At 49.1% G+C, this 22500-nt stretch overlaps 2 protein-coding genes across 3 annotated transcripts in view; both read left to right on the forward strand.

Annotated features, from left to right (window-relative positions):
- arap3 (ArfGAP with RhoGAP domain, ankyrin repeat and PH domain 3) overlaps nt 1–16266 on the forward strand; it is a 24445-nt gene extending 8179 nt beyond the window's left edge. For both annotated transcript variants that reach the window (XM_047334351.1, XM_035649459.2), the window contains exons 4-35: nt 382–422; nt 526–608; nt 756–823; nt 1302–1541; nt 2694–2763; nt 2898–3018; nt 3824–4008; nt 4112–4218; nt 4816–5015; nt 5115–5200; nt 5281–5463; nt 5567–5708; nt 8576–8680; nt 8843–9005; nt 9090–9192; nt 9462–9660; nt 9756–9819; nt 9913–10076; nt 10331–10543; nt 10746–10851; nt 10928–11075; nt 11148–11216; nt 11287–11361; nt 11818–11935; nt 12034–12162; nt 12449–12585; nt 12694–12776; nt 12914–12949; nt 14240–14303; nt 14394–14531; nt 14628–14666; nt 14850–16266. In XM_047334351.1, coding sequence (XP_047190307.1) covers nt 382–422; nt 526–608; nt 756–823; nt 1302–1541; nt 2694–2763; nt 2898–3018; nt 3824–4008; nt 4112–4218; nt 4816–5015; nt 5115–5200; nt 5281–5463; nt 5567–5708; nt 8576–8680; nt 8843–9005; nt 9090–9192; nt 9462–9660; nt 9756–9819; nt 9913–10076; nt 10331–10543; nt 10746–10851; nt 10928–11075; nt 11148–11216; nt 11287–11361; nt 11818–11935; nt 12034–12162; nt 12449–12585; nt 12694–12776; nt 12914–12949; nt 14240–14303; nt 14394–14531; nt 14628–14666; nt 14850–15317 — 4147 coding nt within the window. In that variant the 3' untranslated portion in view covers nt 15318–16266. The remainder of the gene's footprint in view (nt 1–381; nt 423–525; nt 609–755; nt 824–1301; nt 1542–2693; nt 2764–2897; nt 3019–3823; nt 4009–4111; nt 4219–4815; nt 5016–5114; nt 5201–5280; nt 5464–5566; nt 5709–8575; nt 8681–8842; nt 9006–9089; nt 9193–9461; nt 9661–9755; nt 9820–9912; nt 10077–10330; nt 10544–10745; nt 10852–10927; nt 11076–11147; nt 11217–11286; nt 11362–11817; nt 11936–12033; nt 12163–12448; nt 12586–12693; nt 12777–12913; nt 12950–14239; nt 14304–14393; nt 14532–14627; nt 14667–14849) is intronic.
- Nucleotides 16267–16627: 361 nt separating this feature from the next.
- The window catches only part of LOC118319232 (transcription factor COE3-like), an 87282-nt gene continuing 81409 nt past the window's right edge, over nt 16628–22500 (forward strand). The window contains exons 1-3 of the mRNA XM_047334383.1: nt 16628–16672; nt 18968–19061; nt 22378–22500. The exon at nt 22378–22500 is cut by the window's right edge and continues 165 nt beyond it. The gene's annotated coding sequence lies outside the window, so the exon portion shown is untranslated. The remainder of the gene's footprint in view (nt 16673–18967; nt 19062–22377) is intronic.

Genomic DNA, 22500 nt, shown 5'->3' on the forward strand with positions numbered 1-22500 from the left:
GTTTCTGTCAGACTGACACAATTCAGCTCGTTGCCTCCATCACATCCTGAAATCTAATTTTGCTACATTAAACAGATACGTCGGTGTGGATGTTCATCATCACTACCTCCACTAAAGGGCAGCTCAGAGGATGGATTTGATCTGTGAGGCCGTTAGACACATCCAGGAATTTTCCAATATTTCTGTCTTGTTTGACTTGTGGCTACATTATCCCACGACTTCCCATGTCAATGCTTCATTTTCTTTCAAATCCGTGAGTTTTCAGAAAAAGGGGGCAGATCCAGACAAACTGAACGCAGACTACAGATGTTAGAACTCTTAATCTGTCTCTTCCTCTCAAATCAAACACTGATGCTCTTGTGGATGTTTGTGTACTTTCAGTGGCAGCACGTTAAGTAACAACTCTTCAGGATCAGCCAGAGGTGAGTTTCCCATGAGTGAAGCATTTACAATCAAATTAAATCTATGTTTCTGTGGTGTAGTTTAGTGACCCGCTACAGAAACCTTCTGTTGAACTGCCAACAGCTTCGACCGACGACCCCGAGGAGGAGATCAGCCCGTACTGTGAAACAGTTTATCAGACCAGAAGAAATCCAAACATCTGTGAGGTGAGAACGTATCACAAATTCCTTTAACCTCTCAGGACGACAACATCAAACTACAGATACAAACCTCCAGAGTTTTATCCCTTTGTAACGTCGACAGTGTGGGACTATAGAAATATGCTCATTGAACAGTTCATCTCACATATCCAGAGTGAAAGAATGGGACTGGAAGGAAGAGACACGAGGAAGGACGAGGGGAAACATGCAGAGGATCATGGGTAAGACACCAGGCGATCTGTGAAATGATAAAAACTGTCAGACAGGAAGCACGACACAATCTAAAAGTTCATTTCAAGAGAAACCATGGAACCTTTCACAACGGCCTTGTTTGGTCCGGAACCTTCGGGCTTCTCTGTTTGGTCCGAACCAAAATTGCAGGTGTGAAAGACTCCCCGACTCGCAGGTGCGTTCTATTTGCAATGTATGACTCGGAGGTCGTAATTCCAAGCTCCGAGATCATACTGGAACGATACCCCCGAGTTCCGAGGTATAATGGAACACAGCATAAGAACAGAAGTGAACATGTTTCAGTCCATTGTGTGTTGGCATCTTCTGATGTCACAACTCTGACATTGCGTGTTTCGTCCATGTACATCAAAGCAACAACACGTCGTCGTCACATCAGGAAGACGATTCTCTCTGTGGCTTCTTCGCGTTACAACGTTTCCTCTGTCCCTTTTTGTTTTGTCCCTTCAGGAGTCACAAGTTCTCATGGACGAGGCGTCGCTCGCAGGCTCTTCACTCCGGAGACTCCCAGGGCTACAGCACCGTGGGAGAAGCTCCGCCCGCCCCACACTGCCTTTCCCTACCCCTCCACAGCTTCCCCTCAGAGGCCGACGAGGACCTGACCATCTCCCCCTACGCCAGCTACACCTCCCTGACCGAGAGAGCCCCGCCCATCATCAGCGGCTGGCTGGACAAGCTGTCGCCGCAGGGGTGCGTTTGGTTTCATTCATTTTGGTTGTGGCTTATGAGAAGAGTCCACGGGCAGGTTTTTAATAGGCTCCCAGGGAGTTGTGGGGGTCTTGAGCAGTTTCCAGAGGTCCTTGAGCAGTTTTCATTGGTCCTTGAGCAGTTTTCATTGGTCCTTGATCCTTGAGCAATTTTCATTGGTCCTTGAGGAGTTTCCAGAGGTCCTTGAATAATTTTCAGAGGTCCTTGAGCAGTTATCAGTGGTCCTTGAGCAGTTTTCAGGGGTCCTTGAATAATTTTCAGAGGTCTTTGAGCTGTTATCAGAGGTCTTTGAGCAGATTTCAGTGATCCTTGAGCACCTTGAACAGTTTCCAGAGGTCATTGAACAACCTTCAGAGGTCCTTAAGCAGTTTCCAGAGGTCCTTGAATATGTTTCAGTGGTCCTTGAATCTTTTCAGAGGCCCTTGAACAGTTTCCAGAGGTCCTTGAATTGTTTTCAGAGGTCCGTGAATTGTTTTCAGAGGTCCTTGAAGAATTTCCAGAGGTCCTTGAATAGTTTTCAGAGGTCCTTGAGCAGTTTTCAGAGGTCCTTGAATCGTTTTCAGAGGTCCTTGAACAGTTTCCAGAGGTCCTTGAATAGTTTCAGAGGTCCCTGAGCAGGTGTCAGAGGTCCTTAAATAGTTTCAGAGGTCCTTGAATAGTTTCAGAGGTCCTTGAGCAGTTTTCAGAGGTACTTGAACAGTTTCAGAGGTCCCTGAGCAGTTGTCAAAGGTCCTTGAATAGTTTCAGAGGTCCTTGAATAGTTTCAGAGGTCCTTGAGCAGTTTTCAGAGGTCCTTGAGCAGTTTTCAGAGGTCGTTGAACAGTTTCCAGAGGTCCTTGAGCTGTTTTGTATGTGTTGTGTTGTATCTGTCAGGGATCAGTCAGCTCTGGTCGTCCTGCTGCGTCTCATCAGGAGCTGCCTCTGCCTCGTCACCTTCTTCTCCTCTTCCTTTTCGTCCTCCTCTTCGTCCTCTTCGTCCTCCTTTAGGTGTGTTTGTCTCTTCTTCTTCCTCCTTCCTCAGCCTCTGGTTCTACATGACAGTGAAACGACACACGTGTCATGTGTCATCTGTTGAAGTATAAACGATCATATGACTCACTGACTCTGGATCTGATTGGTGTTTTTACTTTTCAGGAACTATGTTTTCCAGAAACGCTTCGTGAAGTTTGATGGAAAAAACCTGATGTACTTCGGCAGTGAGAAGGTACGAAGAAAATTCACACGTAGAGACGAGTCCCCCTGTTCACCTGTTCACCTGTTCACCCGTTCACCCATTCACCCGTTCACTGTGATAAAGTTTAGTTTGAACGTCTCCGTCTCACTCGCTCTGTGTTCCAGGATGTCTACCCTAAAGGAGTGATCCCATTGGCTGCCATCCAGATGGCCCGACCCTCCAAAGACAGTAAATTTGAGATTGTGACGAGTCAGAGGATCTTTGTCTTCAGGGCCGAGAATGAAGGTGAAACTTCTGAGGATGATGATATTGATGATGATTATGATGATGATGATGATGATGATAATGATGATGACGGTGGTGATGGTGATGACGATGATGACGATGATGGTGAGGATGATGATGATGATGATGATGAGGATAATGATGATGATGACGATGATGGTGATGATGATGATGATGATGATGATGACAGTGGTTATGGTGATGACGATGATGATGATGACAGTGGTTATGGTGATGACGATGATGATGATAGTGGTGATGATGATAATGGTGATGATGTTGATGATGATTATGATGATGATCATGATAATGATGATGACGGTGGTGATGGTGATGACGATGATGGTGAGGATGATGATGATGATGATGATGATGATGATGACGATGAGGATAATGACGATGATGGTGATGGTGATGATGATGATGACGGTGGTTATGGTGATGACGATGATGATGCTGGTGGTGATGATGATAATGGTGATGATGGTGATGATGATAATGATGATAATGGTGATGATGGTGATGATGATAATGATGATGATGATGATGACGATGATGACGATGATGATGATGGTGGTGATGATGATAATGGTGATGATGGTGATGATGATAATGATGATGATGATGATGATGATGACGGTGGTGATGATGATGATGACGGTGGTGATATTGATGGTGATGACAATGATGGTGATGATGATAATGACGATGATGGTGATGAAGATGATGGTGATGATGGTGATGATGATAATGGTGATGATGGTGGTGGTGATGATGATGAAGGTGGTGTTGTGCTGTGTGTCAGTGCTGAGGCGGCGCTGGGTGTCCACGCTGCAGGAACATGTCAGAGATCAGCTGGTGTTCGGCCGGCGGCGCTTTGGACCCGGAGCACACTGTCAGAGACACGGAGTTCTGGAGCTGAAGGGAACCAAGTCAAGAGTGTACACGGCCATCAATACGGACCAGATCTGGATCCACAAGAATGAACAGGTGAGACTCCAGGGGGTGGGGCTTACGTTCTGTTGTGTCATTGGTCTGAACCCTGGTAGCTCGTTGCACGTGTGAACCTGTCACGTCTCTCATGTCTCTGCAGTGTTTTCATAACGGGATTGGCGTCACGGTGGTCGACGCCCGAGGAGCGACCATCAGAGATGGAAAACACAAGAGCTTTGACCTCATCACGCCATACAAGACCTTCAGGTACCAGCCGACATGTTGTTCCTTAAAGCTGCAGTGTGTAACATTCAGAAGAAATGGAATATATTGTCCATAACTCTGTGTTCATATAAGAGTTCAATTTAGTTCCATGAGGTGGACCGCCCTCCATGTGAGTCTCCATGTTTCTACGTCGTGTTGAACGCGGTTGTTCAACTACACGGTCCAGAATACGTCGCGTTCACGTTGAGTTTTCAGATGCTGCCGGAAGCTGGAAATGGAATCAGCAGTGCGCCACCATATAGTGTCCCCTGTCGGTCGCTCAGTTGGTTGTGGTTTGTAACTTCACCACCAGATGGCGCCAGAAAATTACAAAAGTGACACACTGGGGCTTTAAGAGCAGTTTCAGTTGATCAGACTTGATTGAACAGGAAGAAGAAGAAGACTCGACTCTTAACAGAGAGCAAACGGTTCCTGGTCGAATCTCCATGACATGAATCATTCATGTTCGGGGTGGAATCTCTTGTGGTGTTGTGTTATCTCTGGCGCTCTCTGCCAGGCGGCTCCAGGTTACTGCATCTGAAAAAGAAGGAACCTCAGTCTGCTGTGTGACCTCACCTGCAGCCCTCTGTTCCTCCTCAGCTTCACGGCCGAGACGGACCGGGAGAAGCGCGACTGGATGGAGGCGCTGCAGGAGGCCATCGCAGAAACTCTGTCGGACTACGAGGTGGCCGAGAAGATCTGGTCCAACCGTTCCAACCGGGCCTGTGCCGACTGCAAGGCCCTGAACCCCGACTGGGCATCCATCAACCTGTGTGTGGTCATCTGCAAGAACTGTGCAGGTACCACGAGGCTCCTCCTACATCCTGCAGCCCAGCAACAACAAGGCTCACCCCTGTTATACAGCTGCTAAGACGTGTGTGTGTGTGTGTGTGTCTCAGGGCAGCACCGTGGTCTGGGGACGATGGTCTCGAAGGTCCAGAGTCTGAAGTTGGACACCAGCGTGTGGAGCAACGAGATTGTCCAGGTGAGACCAGAACCGACATGTCGGTGTGGGGGGTGGAGCCTGTGTCACGATCTCCGTCACGTGTGTTGTGTGTGTGTCAGCTGTTCATCATGCTGGGGAATGACCGGGCCAACGACTTCTGGGCGGCGCGTCTGTCTCAGTGGGAGGAGCTTGACTGCGATGCCCCCCCCGAACAGCGGCGAGAGTTCATCAGCCAGAAGTACAGAGAGGGACGATACCGCCTCCCCCACCCGGCGTTCAGCCGCCACGAGGATCTGCTCAAGGTCTGGACATTCCTCCGCACAGCCGCCATGACACATGGTGATGTCACATCATGTGGTTATGATGTTTCACACGTTTCATTCTTACCTTGTGTTTTCCACTCAGGTCTTGTGTTCGGCCGTCTCTGAACAGACGCTTCTGAAAACCGTCACTCAGATTTTCTCAGAGGCGGAGTCAGCTCGTCTCGCCAATGACTTGGACGGCGGCCAGCGGCACCATCAGCTGCTGGATCCCTGCACCACATCAGGTCTGTACCTTCTCAGCATTTAGAGACGTTCAGAGACTTTGAGAGACGTTCAGACACGTTCAGAGGCGTTCAGAGGCGTTCAGAGACTTTGAGAGACGTTCAGAGACGTTCAGAGACGTTCAGAGACGTTCAGAGATGTTCAGAGACTTTGAGAGACGTTCAGAGGCGTTCAGAGGCGTTCAGAGACGTTCAGAGACGTTCAGAGGCGTTCAGAGACTTTGAGAGGCGATCAGAGACTTTGAGAGACGTTCAGAGGCGTTCAGAGACTTTGAGAGACGTTCAGAGGCGTTCAGAGACGTTCAGAGACTTTGAGAGACGTTCAGAGGCGTTCAGAGACGTTCAGAGACGTTCAGACACGTTCAGAGGCGTTCAGAGACGTTCAGAGACTTTGAGAGACGTTCAGAGGCGTTCAGAGGCGTTCAGAGACGTTCAGACACGTTCAGAGGCGTTCAGAGACGTTCAGAGACTTTGAGAGACGTTCAGAGGCGTTCAGAGGCGTTCAGAGACGTTCAGAGACGTTCAGAGGCATTCAGAGGCGTTCAGAGACTTTGAGAGGGGATCAGAGACTTTGAGAGACGTTCAGAGGCGTTCAGAGACTTTGAGAGACGTTCAGAGGCGTTCAGAGACGTTCAGAGACTTTGAGAGATGTTCAGAGGCGTTCAGAGACTTTGAGAGACATTCAGAGGCGTTCAGAGGCGTTCAGAGACGTTCAGAGACTTTGAGAGACGTTCAGAGGCGTTCAGAGGCGTTCAGAGACGTTCAGAGACGTTGAGAGGCATTCAGAGACGTTCAGAGACTTTGAGAGATGTTCAGAGGCGTTCAGAGCCGTTCAGAGACTTTGAGAGATGTTCAGAGACGTTCAGAGATGTTCAGAGATGTTGAGAGGCGTTAAGAGACTTTGAGAGATGTTCAGAGGCGTTCAGAGACGTTCAGAGGCATTCGGAGACATTCAGAGACGTTGAGAGGCGTTCAGAGACGTTCAGAGACTTTGAGAGACGTTCAGAGGCGTTCAGAGACGTTCAGAGGCGTTCAGAGGCGTTCAGAGGCTTTGAGAGACGTTCAGAGGCGTTCAGAGACTTTGAGAGACGTTCAGAGGCGTTCAGAGACTTTGAGAGACGTTCAGAGGCGTTCAGAGGCGCTCAGAGACGTTGAGAGGCATTCAGAGACGTTCAGAGACTTTGAGAGACGTTCAGAGGCGTTCAGAGCCGTTCAGAGACTTTGAGAGATGTTCAGAGACGTTAGGAGACGTTGAGAGGCGTTCAGAGACGTTCAGAGACTTTGAGAGACGTTCAGAGGCGTTCAGAGACGTTCAGAGGCATTCAGAGACATTCAGAGACGTTGAGAGGCGTTCAGAGACTTTTAGAGGCGTTCAGAGACGTTCAGAGACTTTGAGAGGCGTTCAGAGGCGTTCAGAGACGTTCAGAGGCATTCGGAGACATTCAGAGACGTTGAGAGACGTTCAGAGACGTTCAGAGACTTTGAGAGATGTTCAGAGGCGTTCAGAGACGTTCAGAGGCATTCAGAGGCGTTCAGAGGCGTTGAGAGGCGTTGAGAGACATTCAGTGACTTTGAGAGACGTTCAGAGACTTTGAGAGACGTTCAGAGGCGTTCAGAGACTTTGAGAGACGTTCAGAGGCGTTCAGTGACTTTGAGAGACGTTCAGAGACTTTGACACGTTCAGAGACTTTCAGAGACTTTGAGAGACATTCAGAGGCGTTCAGAGACTTTCAGAGACGTTCAGAGGCGTTCAGAGACTTTGAGAGGCGTTCAGAGGCGTTCAGAGACTTTGAGAGGCGTTCAGAGGCGTTCAGAGACTTTGAGAGACATTCAGAGGCGTTCAGAGACTTTCAGAGACGTTCAGAGGCGTTCAGAGACTTTGAGAGGCGTTCAGAGGCGTTCAGAGACTTTGAGAGACGTTCAGAGGCGTTCAGAGGTGTTCAGAGACTTTGAGAGACGTTCAGAGGCGTTCAGAGGTGTTCAGAGACCTTGAGAGGCGTTCAGAGGCGTTCAGAGACGTTCAGAGGCGTTCAGAGACTTTGAGAGGCGTTCAGAGGCGTTCAGAGACTTTGGGAGACGTTCAGAGGCGTTCAGAGGCGTTCAGAGACTTTGAGAGGCGTTCAGAGGCGTTCAGAGACGTTCAGAGGCGTTCAGAGACTTTGAGAGACGTTCAGAGGCGTTCAGAGACTTTGAGAGACGTTCAGAGGCGTTCAGAGGCGTTCAGAGACGTTCAGAGACGTTCAGAGGCGTTCAGAGACGTTGAGAGGCGTTCAGAGACTTTGAGAGACGTTCAGAGGCGTTCAGAGACTTTGAGAGGCGTTCAGAGGCGTTCAGAGACTTTGAGAGACGTTCAGAGGCGTTCAGAGACTTTGAGAGACGTTCAGAGGCGTTCAGAGGCGTTCAGAGACGTTCAGAGGCGTTCAGAGACTTTGAGAGACGTTCAGAGGCGTTCAGAGACTTTGAGAGGCGTTCAGAGGCGTTCAGAGACTTTGAGAGACGTTCAGAGGCGTTCAGAGGCATTCAGAGACTTTGAGAGACGTTCAGAGGCGTTCAGAGGCGTTCAGAGACTTTGAGAGACGTTCAGAGGCGTTCAGAGGCGTTCAGAGACTTTGAGAGGCGTTCAGAGGCGTTCAGAGACTTTGAGAGACGTTCAGAGGCGTTCAGAGACGTTCAGAGACGTTCAGAGGCGTTCAGAGACTTTGAGAGACGTTCAGAGGCGTTCAGAGACTTTGAGAGGCGTTCAGAGGCGTTCAGAGACGTTCAGAGGCGTTCAGAGACTTTGAGAGTCGTTCAGAGGCGTTCAGAGACTGATACTTTTATTATGGTGGCAGAAAAAGACTCATTCTATATCAATGGTGTCGTCCCCTCAGATCCTGGTGTGTACGATGAGATCATGCAGCCTGTTCTTCACTCTGGTTACCTTTACAAGTCCGGCTCCGTCAGCAGAGGAACGCTGTCCCGAAAGACCCGAGAAGGTAGGAGGTGGAGGGGGCGGAGCCTCTTTGTGTCTCTGCAGGAACAAAGAGCTGCTTCACTTCGTTCCTCTGACAAACACAATCATCGTTTTATCTCATTGATCTGAGAGTCTCAGCTGTTTGATTGTGTCCAACGACATCTTTCCTCTCGTCTCCGATCAGACTTCCAGAAGTTCTGGTGTTCGGTGGACCGCTCGCTGCTCTTGTACGAGTCGGAGCGATCAGCTGATCCCTGCATGCAGATCAGCGTTAGAGACATCGTGTGTCTGGGCGTCACTCGACCAGACTCGTCCAACAACAACAACAACAACGGATTCATCGACAGGTAGCGGCGCTGCTTGTCTCCACTCATTTCATTCACACAAACACAAAGAGAAGTTTGACAGGTGCCGTGTTTTCACCTCCTCAGGTTTCGTTACACCTTCGAGTTGTATCTGACTTCTGAGAAACTCCACCAGTTTGGTCTGGAGACGGTCGACGCCCTGCACAGCTGGACCAGAGCCATCGGGAAGGTGGGAGCCACTTGTCTCTTTGACAAACGTCTTGTACTAAAACATTCAGACAAAATCATTTTTCAAGAGAAAAGTTTCTTACGACTTTTTTCCAAAAACATTTTAGACGAGATTTTCTAAATAAACTTTTCATCTTGAAATGTTACAGCATTTTAAACTTGACTTTTAAAATATTGTGACTCATGTTAAACTTTTTAATAAATGTGTCACTGTTCTTGTTGATGCGGAGTCAGTGATATTTGATCTCTTGCCCTGTCGTTGACCGTCAGGCGGCGACGCCGCTCAGCTGTCACTGTCTGCTGACTCGGGAGTTCGAGCGTGTGGGTCTGCTGCGGTACCGAGCCATGTTGGACCCTCAGCAGTGGAAGGAGGCCTACTTCGTCCTGCAGAAGTCCAACCTCTTCATTTGTCCCCGGAATGACGGAGCAGCTGAGGACATCATCAACCTGAACCGCCTGCAGGAGATCAGTCAGTGTCCCACTCAGTCCTGGTCCTGGTCTATACATGGTGTACAACACCATGTGGGACGGTTTCAGATTAAAGTGTGTATGTTTGTGTTGAAGGTATCGCCTCGGAGAACGAGAACCACGAGAAGAAAGACATCCTGGTGTTGGTGGAGAAGGGAAGGTGAGAGGACGAGTGTATCCACCGGACGCCGTCATATCTGCTCCTCATTTGGTTTGTTCTGTCCTTCATCGTTTCCTCTCGTCTCCTCTTCAGGACTCTTCACCTGCAGGGCGTCGGCCGCACAGATTTCTCTCTGTGGTACTCGGACATCCAGCGAGCGGCCGGCGGCAAAGGAAACACTCTGAGAGAGCAGCAGCTGAGCAGGAACGACATCCCCATCATCGTGGACAGCTGCATGGCCTTCATCACTCAGTACGGTGAGGACGAGGAGATTTTACTGTGAGCTGTTGTTCAGACTTAGTCAGGTGCTGGACTCGGAACAGGTTCCGGTTCAGGGTTCAGGTTCAGGGTTCAGGCAGGATGATCCTGAGCTCAGACGAGCAGCAGAGTCAGATCCTGGTCCAGGATTGAGCAGCAGTGGAAGAAGTGAGGCTGTTTGTTGACTCCAGGTTCAGCGTCGTCGCATCATGACCGCTTCTTCTACTTCTCATAGTTCTGTTTTGTTCTTCAGGTCTGGGCCACGAGGGGATCTACAGGAAGAACGGGGCCAAGTCCAGGATCAAACTGCTGATGGAAGAGTTTCGCAAAGACGCTCGAAGCGTCAAACTGCGAATTGGAGACCACTTCATCGAAGACGTGACTGACGTCCTGAAGAGGTTCTTCAGAGAGATCGACGACCCCATCTTCATGGCCGACCTCCACCCTCTGTGGCAGGGGGCTGCTAGTGAGTCCCGGGTCCAGGTCTAGAGTTCAGTGTCTGTCCCAGTGTCAGTCACCTGCAGGTCAAAGACCTGGACCTGCTGGTGATTGAAAGTACAGGAAGTTGAGGCAGCCTTTTTTCATGGACCTGAGAGAAAGACAAAATATTGCATTGCACTTTGGTTGTTGACTCTCCACGTGTAATTCCACTGAACGTTCCTCTGCAGAAACCCCTCAGAAGAGTCAGAGGTTGGACCGTTACAAAGAAATCATCCGGAGCCTCCCTCGAGTCAACAGGACGACCCTGGCTGCTCTGGTCAGTCACCTTTACAGGTGAGCTGACGTCCGGAGGCTACTCACGACTGGTCAGGAGACGTGTCATGGCTAAAGCGTGTTGTTTCTCCCTCAGGGTGCAGAAATGTGCCGACCTGAACCAGATGTGCACCAAGAACCTGTCACTGCTGTTCGCGCCCAGTCTGTTCCAGACGGACGGGAAGGGGGAGCACGAGGTGAAGATCATGGAGGATCTTATAGACAACTTCCTGTACGTCTTCGACGTGAGTACGACTCAGACGTCACCTCACTTCCTGCCTCGTCACAGAGCGACACTCAGGATGTTTGTTTTTCAGATCGACGAGGAGCATCAGACTCAGATCGAGCTGGAGATCAGCCTCATCACCAGCTGGAAGGACACGCAGGTGAGGACCGACACGATAATGGATGAAAGAGCAGTTGGTGATACATTACTCATGAGTTTATTATGTGCAGCTGTCTCAGGCCGGAGATCTGATCATCGAGGTTTACCTGGAGATGAAGATACCAGACTGCTGCATTACCCTCAAAGTGAGTCTCTACTGTTGTTACGGCATTACCCTCAAGGTGAGTCTCTACTCTACTGTTGTTACTGGATTTACCTCAAAGTGAATCTTTACTGTTGTTACTACATTAGCCTCAAAGTGAGTATTTACTCTACTGTTGTTTCTGCATTACCCTAAACGTGAGTCTGTACTCTACTGTTGTTACTGCATTACCCCTCAAAGTGAGTCTCCACTGTTGTTACCACATTACCCTCAAAGTGAGTCTTTACTGTTGTTACTGCATTACCCTCAGAGTGAGTTTTTACTGTTGTTACTGCATTACCCACAAAGTGAGTTTTTACTCTACTGTTGTTATTACATTACCCTCAAAGTGAGTCTCTGCTCTACTTTTCTCGTACCTCGCCTCTCTCCCAGTGCATGCTGGGATAAACAGGAAGGTCAGGTGTGACATTGTGTGACCTCTGCCCTCTGCGCCCTGCAGGTGTCTCCCACCATGTGTGCTGAGGAACTGACCAATCAGGTTCTGTACATGAGGAACGTCCCAGCAGTAGACAAAGACGTCTGGATGACATTCGAGGCCATTGAAGACGGACAGCTGGGTGAGTCAACACCTGTCTGTCTGTCTGTCTGACACACCTGTCTGTCTGTCTGAAACACCTGGACACCTGTCTGTCTGACACAACTGTCTGTCTCTTAGAGCGTCCGTTACATCCTAAAGAACGGGTCCTGGAGCAGGCCCTGCAGTGGTGTAAGATGGCCGACCCGAGCTCCGCCTACCTGGTGGTGAAGAGAGTTCCTAAAGGAGAAGGAATCAACATCCTCACCTGTACGTTGATCAGTCGATTGATCGTCATCTAAATTTCAGACGATCTTTAAAAATGATCTTCACTTTACGTAGATGACATTCAAGTTCTCTCTCTCTGTCTGTCTGTCTGTCTCTCTGTCTATGTCTATCATCCTGTCTCACTCTCTGTCTGTCTGTCTCTCTGTCTCACTCTCTGTCTATCTGTCTCTCATCCTGTCTCACTCTCTGTCTGTCTGTCTCTCTGTCTCACTTTCTGTCTGTCTCACTCTCTCTGTCTCACTCTCTGTCTATCTGTCTGTCTCTTCAGCCTATCAGAGTGAGATCATGAAGGTCGGTCTGTTGAGGTGTCGTGAGGAACCTCCCAAGCTTCTTCAGGGAAACAAGTTCCAGGAGAGAACATTTCAGATCAAGGAGCAAAAACTGCTGCTGCTCAAAGACAAGAAGGTAACGAGTCAACGAGACCAGGGTTCTGTCAGAACCTGACCAGAGAACAGGGTTCTGTCAGAACCAGAACCCCGGGTCATGTCCTGACTGCTCTGTGTTGTTGTCCAGAGCATCAGACCAGAGAAGGAGTGGTCTCTGAAGTCCATGAAGATCTACATCGGCATCCGCAGGAAACTGAAAGCTCCGACCAGGTGAGAGGAGCGTCGGAGCCCTGAAGTCTGACTTGTCCCACTAACGTTCCGACAATGAGGGTCATCGGCTGACCTCTGACCCCGGTCCGCGGTCAGCTGACTGTACGTGTTCTCTAACGATGTGTTTCCTCCTGCAGGTGGGGGCTCACGGTGATGTCAGACAAACACCAGCTGTAAGTATCAGACGCTCACTTCTCACCTCTGACGTCACAGCGTCCTGCGTGTCTGCAAGATGCAGTTCACACGTGACCAGTAGGGGCAGTGTAGAGGCACGATGTCACTGATTTAAGATCCTCACTGTGATGTCATCAGTAACCTCAGCAGCTCTGTGCTTCCCTGTTCCTCCTTCAGAGTGCTGTCTGTTACTAAGCAACCAGCTGCAGGGGAAGCAATCTACTTCCTGTTTACACCTGAGTGGTGATGTGACGTGTGTGTTCAGGGGTTAGTGTTAAATAATTAGATTTGATTAGATTAGATTCAACTTTATTGTCATTTTGCAGAGTACAAATACAGAACCAATGAAATGCAGTTGACATCCAACCAGAAGTGCAAAAGAAGCATTAAATACCAAAGTGCAGGGTTACGGTGACAGATAAGGAGTATGGAGGGTTTTGTACAGAGAGTATAAATAGACATTCTCTATAAATAATATACATGTAATATATATGTATATAATACACAGGGCATATAGAGGGTTATGTACAGAGAGTAAAAATAGACATTCTATATAAATAATATATATACAAGAAAGATATATATATATGTGTATATTGCACCTTTTTTTCTGACATATTACAGTGAAGGTAAACAAGTAAACAGTGCAGAAGTAAAAAGTAACAGGTAATAAGTAAACAGCAACAGTTCAGATGCTATACAGGAGGTGGGGGATTGTTCAATAGTGTTACAGCCTCTGTAAAGAAGCTGTGCCTGAGCCTGCTGGTACGGGAGCGCAGGCTCCTGTATCGCCTGCCACATGGGAGTAGGGTGAAAAGGCCATGGTTTGGGTGGGTGGCATCCTTGACGATGGATTTGGCTTTATTTATTCAGCGTTTATGATATGTGCTGTGGATGGAGGGGAGTTGTGAGCCAATAGTCCTATGGGCAGATTTCACTACCCTTTGTAGTGCCTTGCGGTCGGCAGCATTGCAGTTGCCATACCATACAGAGATGCAGTTTGTGAGTATGCTCTCAATGGTACAGCGGTAGAAGTCTGATAGAATCCTAGGACAGAGATGTGCTTTCTTAAGGGTCCGAAGGAAGTGAAGCGCTGATGCGCCTTCTTCACCAGACTGGAGGAGTGGAGGGACCAAGAAAGATTTTCTGTGATGTGAACCCCAAGGAGCTTAATATCTGTTTAATAATAATTTGGATAATTTAGGTAAAGTTTATTGTGTTACTTTGTTTTAAGTATGCACAAATTCATTTCAGTAGAACATATTATTATTGATCTTGGTGTGTCTCAGGTTCCTGAGCTGCAGCTCGGAGGCCGACCTGTGGGACTGGATCACCATCTTCCTTAAAGCTCAGGTGAGTCTCCCTCTGATCCGTCTCCACCAATCAGACGGAGCCCTGAACTCCCGCTCACTCGTCTCTCTCATGTCTTGGGTCATTGTGCAGAACGATGACCCCGCCCCTCCGGTGCTGAGGCGTCACTCCTCGTCGGATATCTGCAAACAGAAGTTCGGCACGATGCCGCTCGTCCCCATCAGAGGAGACGAGAGCCACAGCAGCATGTTCTCGGCCAATCAGACCCTGGTGAGACGGACGTCCTCAGTCTTTAAGGGACGGGAGTCCAACCTGCAGGAAACAAACTCCTCATAATTCATCTTTAATGTTTTCTTATCCCTGTAGAGAAAGTTACATGACAGAAGAACTCTCTCCATGTACTTTGTGAGTATGTTGTACTTTTACTGTGTGAGTGTTTTGTAGTGTTGCTCTCTGTGTGTGTGTATGTGTGTGTGTGTGTGTGTGTGTATGTGTGGACAGTGGTCTGGGAGGAATCCTTCATGTTCAGTGTGTGTGTGTGTGTGTGTGTGTGTGTGTGTGTGTGTGTGTGTGTCGGTGTGTTTCCAGCCCATGAAGGTGCAGCAGGACTCGTGTGACGAGCGTCCTGAGTCTCCTGATCTCCCAGAGCCGCTCTATGAGGAGGTCGGAGACTTCGGCCTGCAGGTCCTCAAGTCCCTGGAGACGAGCTTCCTGTCCGGCAGCACCGTGGAGACCCAGGAGGTCCCGGACCACCTGCCACTCAGACTGGTCCCCGTGGAGACCGGACAGGGGGATCACGTGATCGTCCAAGACTCGACGCCGACGGCCGGCGTCTCCGTGGAGACTCTGGAGCGGAGCGGCAGCAGTGGAGGGGGTGATGGAGAGGCAGACTGCAGCGCCCCCCAGTGGTCGGTGGTGGTGGGGAGGAGGCAGCAGCTGCAGGGAGGTTGTTCAATGTCACAGGAGCTCCTGCTGCAGGAGCTGTCGTCGGCCTTCATCAGGAAGACTGAGGAGGAGGAAGATGAGGAAGAGGAGGAGAGGCCCTATGACGTCTGACACACCAGACTGAAGATGTTTCTAATCTGTCTGTCACAGTTTATAATATTATCTTTACAGATCTGTTCTCCTGACGAGTGGACGAAGAGATTTTACCTAAAGGCTCCAGCGAATCAGACGTTTTATATACATAACTATAAGCTGAACAGTGGTCGTCATGACGACAGGACCCTTAACGGGACAGTGTCACGAGGAGGAGGAGCTAAACACTGAGGGCAGAGGTCGGTTGAGTCTGAAACTGACTCAGGTAACATCACCTGAGGACGTCACTACTGTTTTATTACGTGTATGAAGTATAGGGATGTACATAATTAACTGTTCACCGACGAGAAGTATTTTCACAGATAATTACTGTCAAACTGTTGATATGATTTTATCAGATGAGCGTCCGGCGGCTCTGAGGTCCAGTGGACCACGACTCGGGTCAGAGCCGAGCGCTGCACACAGCTCTACACTGGAGCCACAGATCGATGACGTCATTATATGAAGTGGAAAAGAACTTTTGTGTCATTATGAAACTGTGATGTGACAAACCAGACCCGTAGCTTAATTAGTGACGTGTGAATCCACATATAAAAAATTCATCTCTTGTTTTACAGAAAACTGGTTTCGTTTTTGTCACAGACTAGTTCCGTTTGAATCGAACATTTGAATCTTGACGGTTTACGGTCGGCTAACGTTAACTAGCTGCTAGCTTGATGACATCCAGAGCATTTTACCTCCAGGTTTAAATGAAGAAAGATCAGCAGGTGGTTAGTTGTTGAATATGGTGAATATGGTTTATTCTGACTCCAGTAAAGATGATGACTCATCTCAGGCCACCAGTCGTCCCACAGCACCGACCAACTGGTTCCAGTCTGACCACGGATAGTGTGTGTGTGTGTACTCTCTGGATTATTATTCTATAAAGCACATGAAGGACGATATTAAAATATATTTTGGTTCATAATCTGCTGTGTCCTATGACTTTGTCTCACGTTCTTTTGAGTTTTATATGATGAAGGATTATTGCAGATGTTCATCAGCTGCCATCGACCACCAGGCAGAAGATGAAGTCTTTGTTATTTGTGTTGGTGCCCCCTGGTGGTCGGAATTACAAGTAGAAATCTTTTCTCTGATCAGTGGAGTTTGATTTGTCCAGTTAAACAAAGAGCTGAGTCATCAACAACAACGTTGTGTCTTTATGTAATGTGAGGGAAATATTCTGATCTGTTTATGATACAAGTCATGAAATAACCAACAGTAAGACAAGCGACTCTCATCCGCTCGCCGGAGTGAATCATCTCGTCACTACACGATCTCTCTGTGATGACGGAACAGACGAACAGGTGTGTGACTCCACCGGACGGGTTCAGGTGAGCACAGTGTCGCCGTCACGTGACCATCACGTCGCCGGCGAATTATCTATTCATTTATATTCTTATTAAATCTATGTCTTCCCTGGAGAGAATGAAAGAACAAGATGACTCGTTAGTTAAGTCTAGATAACTAGCTCACTGGCTAACTAGTTAGCTATGAATTGACCGGATGTGGCAGCCAGCTCGTTCGCTAACACACATCCGCCGGGACTCAGAGAAACTGTCACAGTTCAGATGGTTATTATATAGTTTGTGTTTGTATCTCTGGTCGAGACTCATGCTAACATGATGTGAGCTATGTCGTGATGCTAAGTGACAATAAAGCTTATTGAAATTGAATTGAGAGAGAGAGAGACAGACAGAGAGAGACACACACACACTTCATCTCAACTCGTCTCCTCACCTCGTCTCCTTCTCTCACCTCGTCTCTTCACCTCGTCTCCTTCTCTCACCTCGTCTCTTCACCTCGTCTCCTTCTCTCACCTCCTCTCCTCACCTCGTCTCCTTCTCTCACCTCCTCTCCTCACCTCGTCTCCTTCTCTCACCTCCTCTCCTCACCTCGTCTCCTTCTCTCACCTCCTCTCCTCACCTCGTCTCCTTCCCTCACCTCGTCTCTTCACCTCGTCTCCTTCCCTCACCTCGTCTCTTCACCTCGTCTCCTCACCTCGTCTCCTTCCCTCACCTCGTCTCTTCACCTCGTATCCTTCTCTCACCTCGTCTCTTCACCTCGTCTCCTCACCGCGTCTCCTCCTCTCACCTCCTCTCTTCACCTCCTCTCCTCACCTCGTCTCCTTCCCTCACCTCGCCTCCTTCCCTCACCTCGTCTCCTCTCCTCACCTCGTCTCCTCTCCTCACCTCGTCTCCTTCCCTCACCTGGTCTCCTTCCCTCACCTGGTCTCCTTCCCTCAACTCGTCTCCTCTCTTCACCTCCTCTCCTCACCTCGTCTCCTTCCCTCACCTCGTCTCCTTCCCTCACCTGGTCTCCTTCCCTCAACTCGTCTCCTCTCCTCACCTCGTCTCCTCACCTTTTCTCCTTCCCTCACCTCGTCTCCTCACCTCGTCTCCTTCCCTCACCTCGTCTCCTTCCCTCACCTGGTCTCCTTCCCTCAACTCGTCTCCTCTCCTCACCTCGTCTCCTCACCTTTTCTCCTTCCCTCACCTCGTCTCCTCACCTCGTCTCCTTCCCTCACCTGGTCTCCTTCCCTCACCTGGTCTCCTTCCCTCAACTCGTCTCCTTCCCTCACCTCGTCTCCCCACCTTGTCTCCTCTCCTCACCTCCTCTCCTCACCTGGTCTCCTCTCCTCACCTCGTCTCCTCACCTCGTCTCCTCACCTCGTCTCTTCACCTCGTCTCCTCACCTCGTCTCTTCACCTCGTCTCCTCACCTCGTCTCCTCACCTCGTCTCCTCACCTCGTCTCCTTCCCTCACCTCGTCTCCTCACCTCGTCTCCTTCCCTCACCTAATCTCCTTCCCTCACCTCGTCTCCTTCCCTCACCTCGTCTCCTTCCCTCACCTCGTCTCCTTCCCTCAACTCGTCTCCTCACCTTGTCTCCTTCCCTCAACTCGTCTCCTCACCTGGTCTCCTTCCCTCAACTCGTCTCCTCACCTCGTGTCCTCTCCTCACCTTGTCTCCTTCCCTCAACTCGTCTCCTCACCTGGTCTCCTTCCCTCAACTCGTCTCCTCACCTCGTCTCCTTCCCTCAACTCGTCTCCTCACCTCGTGTCCTCTCCTCACCTTGTCTCCTTCCCTCAACTCGTCTCCTCACCTCGTCTCCTTCCCTCAACTCGTCTCCTCACCTCGTCTCCTTCCCTCACCTGGTCTCCTTCCCTCACCTCGTCTCCTTCCCTCACCTTGTATCCTTCCCTCAACTCGTCTCCTCACCTCGTCTCCTTCCCTCAACTCGTCTCCTCACCTCGTCTCCTTCCCTCACCTGGTCTCCTCTCCTCACCTCGTCTCCTTCCCTCACCTCATCTCCTCACCTCGTCTCCTTCCCTCAACTTGTCTCCTCACCTCGTCTCCTTCCCTCACCTCGTCTCCTTCCCTCAACTCGTCTCCTCACCTCGTCTCCTTCCCTCACCTCGTCTCCTTCCCTCAACTCGTCTCCTCACCTCGTCTCCTTCCCTCACCTCGTCTCCTTCCCTCAACTCGTCTCCTCACCTCGTCTCCTTCCCTCACCTCGTCTCCTTCCCTCAACTCGTCTCCTCACCTCGTCTCCTCTCCTCACCTCTTCTCAGTATCTTGCTGATAAAACTGATATAACTAGATATTAAATTTCACTCGCTCTCTTCCAGGCTGCACCACCTTGCTGAGGTCAGAGGTCAGACCGTCGATGACGTCGCTCCAGTTTTTTTCAATTACGGGTGCTGATGAGGTCCAATGTCAGAGGTCAGTTTGTTCAGGTACTGGTGCTGATGACGTCATGGTGCTGATGACGTCAGTGTGATTGTGATGACACAGGTGTAGTGAGCGTCTCTGTCCACTAGAGGTCAGACTCCAACTGTTCTCTGATGTGACCTGTGTGAAGGTCTCTTCAGTTCATGTGTTTCCATAGAAACAAAGTTCATCATGTAGTCACGGTTCTGGTCCTGGTTAGGGTCCTGGTTCAGTTCAGACTCAGATCCTGGTTCAGGTCCTGGTTCAGATCCTGGATCAGCTAAGTCAAAGATCCTGGTCTGGTTTAATTCAGAAAAACTTTACTTATCTGAGCCTCAGACGGGACTCTGGACCTGGTCTCTGTTCTCTGGACCTGGTCTCTGTTCTCTGGACCTGGTCTCTGTTCTCTGGACCTGGTCTCTGGTCTCTGGACTTGGTCTCTGGTCTTGTTCTTTTTGCTTTGTTGTCGTTCATTAATGTGTGTGTGGGTGTGTGTGGACCGGTGTATTCAGACTCAAGTGTCTGAGGTCAGTTCTGAGTGTTTCAGGGTGTGTGGGGTTAAATGCCCCTGATATGGGGTCGTGACCTCTCCCTGCAGGAGGTCTGTCGGCTCCAGCCTCAGAACCTCGAACTTCAACATTGTGTGTGTGTGTGTGTGTGTGTGTGTGTTAGTTTGTGTGTGTATCTGAGCTGCAGCAGCAGGTTTTGTCCACCGGGTGGCGCCCAGTGCCTGCAGCTTATATTCAATCTTTCAACATCTGTTATGAAATAATATAATATAATATAATATAATATAATATAATATGATATGATCTGATCAATAACAGCAACAGAACGAATCAAGTTGTCAAAGACAATGTATGAAACATTTCGAAGACACAGGTGAAACTTCACACGTTACATTCTGTAAGAACCTTCAGAACCGCGACAGGAACCATTCACAGAGGTTCTGCAGAGGTTAGTCCAGGTCCTTGGGGACTCCCAGGACTTCTTGGAGGATGATGCCGTTTTTATTTGCATTTGTAGAGGATTCTGGGAGGTTCCGATAATATTCAAGGATTTCCAGGAGGCAAGAGGAGGTTCAGCTCGGGCACGTTCCAGGAAAATCCCAGGAGTCGTTGAGGGATTTCCAGGGAGGTTATGTTGTTCTGCTGGAGGAGTTCAAGGGCATTTAAGGTGATCCAAGGAAGGTTTTGATATTCATGAAGAGGCTGCAGGTGATCTGTTGTTTCCATTGAGGTTCTTTACGTTGTGGGTTTTGGAGGAAGCTCCAGGAATTCCAGGGAGTTCAAAGGAGGGTCAGGTCAGGATTCCGTGGAGCTTTTAGGGTCCTTGAGTGGTCTCAGCTGGTGTCAGGGGAAGCTCCAGGACCTCCAGGATGTTTCATGGGAGATTTCAGGAGTGTTTTAGGTCATTCAAGGTATTTTGGGTTTTTTCAAGGCGTCTGGTGAGATTTGTCAGGGACGTTGTGGTGATTTAAAGAAAATATTTTCAAGGAATATCAAAGTTCTCTTTAAGTGTCTCAGTGGACATTCCAGGACGTTCCAGGACTTTTTCAATGATTTAAGTAAGGGAACCTAAGGGGTTGCCTGTCATTCCAGGACCTTCCAGGTGTTCTTCAAGCATTTCAAGGAATATTTTGGACCTCTTGGAGATTCCAGGTTCCAGAGGAGGTTTCAAGGAGCCTGATGCTGTGACATCATCAATAACGTTTCATTCAGTTCAGATTCAATAACAAAGGTTCAAAAACAAACAAACTTAATATGAGATATTAATAAATGTTCTTGTCATTTTCTCTTCAGTCATTAATTTATTTAATATATTATTTAGTTATTAGCAGTTTAAATGAATATGAGGATTATTTCTGTAAAGATAGAGCAGCCTGTTACCGACAGTCTTCCTCCTCCTCCTCTTCTTCTTCATCTTCCTCATCCTCCTCATCCTCCTCCTCTTCCCCCTCTTCCTCCTCATCTTCCTCTTCCTCATCCTCCTCCCCTTCCCCCTCTTCCTCCTCATCTTCCTCTTCCTCCTCTTCTTCCTCCTCCTCTTCTTCCCCCTCTTCCTCCTCATCTTCCTCTTCCTTTTCCTCCTCCTCTTCCCCCTCTTCCTCCTCCTCCTCTTCTTCCTCCTCTTCCTCCTCCTCCTCTTCTCCCCCCTCTTCCTCCTCATCTTACTCTTCCTCATCCTCCTCCTCTTCCCCCTCTTCCTCCTCATCTTCCTCATCCTCCTCTTCTTCCTCCCCCTCTTCTTCCCCCTCTTCCTCCTCATCTTCATCCTCCTCATCCTCCTCCTCTTCCCCCTCTTCCTCCTCATCTTCCTCTTCCTCATCCTCCTCTTCTTCCTCCTCTCCCTCCTCCTCCTCCTCCATTTCCTCCTCCTCCTACTCCTCATCTTCCTCTACAGTTGTTTCCAGACGTTAAAGGAGAATAAATAATAAATATTTCATCAGCTGCTCGACTTTATGCTTCATTAGAGGAAAAACGCCCGAAAAACATCAGGCTGATCTCACACACACACGCACACTTATTATTTTTTTCTATTTGCGGAGGACCTGTTTATGATATAAACCCAAAATTAAAGATGTAATATTTATAATATCAGTGTAAAATAAAACACGGCTTCCTCTCCTGGTGTGTTAGTGTATTTGTGTGTGAGCGCCATATGTCCGTGTGTAGAAAAAAACTCTAAAAGCGCAAATTGATGCCAGATCTCTGCTCCGCCCGCGTCAGTCATCTGAACGTGGACGACAGACGAGATTATTCACCATGAAACCAGTTAATCCTCAACACTCTGAGGTGTGTGTGTGTGTGTGTGTGATCAGCCTGAAGGTTTGATGAAGACTCAACCTCTGAGGTTGAGTCTTGTAACAGGAGGGTCTGTCCTGTTTGTTCACCTGTTCCCCGTCCTCACCTGTCCTCCTCTGTACCCCCGTCCTAACCTGTCCTGTTTGTTCACTTGTCCTCCTTTGTCCCCCGTCCTCACCTGTCCTGTTTGTTGATCTGTCCCCCGTCCAACCGTCCTCACTTGTCCTCCTCTGTACCCCCGTCCTAACCTGTCCTGTTTGTTCACCTGTCGTCTTCTGTCCCCATCCCCCGTCCTTACCCGTCCTCACCTGTCCTGTTTGTTCACCTGTCGTCCTCTGTCCCTGTCCTCACCTGTCCTCCTCTGTCCCCATCCCCCGTCCTTACCCGTCCTCCTCTGTCCTGTCCCTGTTCTAACCTGTCTCTCATATGTTTGTCTCAGTAATTCTCATCTTTTCCGTCTTGTTTATTACTTTTCTGTAAAATGAATTTTCTGAATTTAATTTTAATCGCCACTTTTTTTACAGTGCGCGCTGCCGAACACGCGGATTCCCTTATTTGGCGTTGGCGTTGAAAAAACAATGACGCAACGCGCGACTCCGACCAATGACACGCCGAAGGTGCGGCCACCATTCAAATGAGTCTGTCCT

Source organism: Scophthalmus maximus, chromosome 9 (assembly GCF_022379125.1).
Source record: "Scophthalmus maximus strain ysfricsl-2021 chromosome 9, ASM2237912v1, whole genome shotgun sequence".
Taxonomy (NCBI): domain Eukaryota; kingdom Metazoa; phylum Chordata; class Actinopteri; order Pleuronectiformes; family Scophthalmidae; genus Scophthalmus; species Scophthalmus maximus.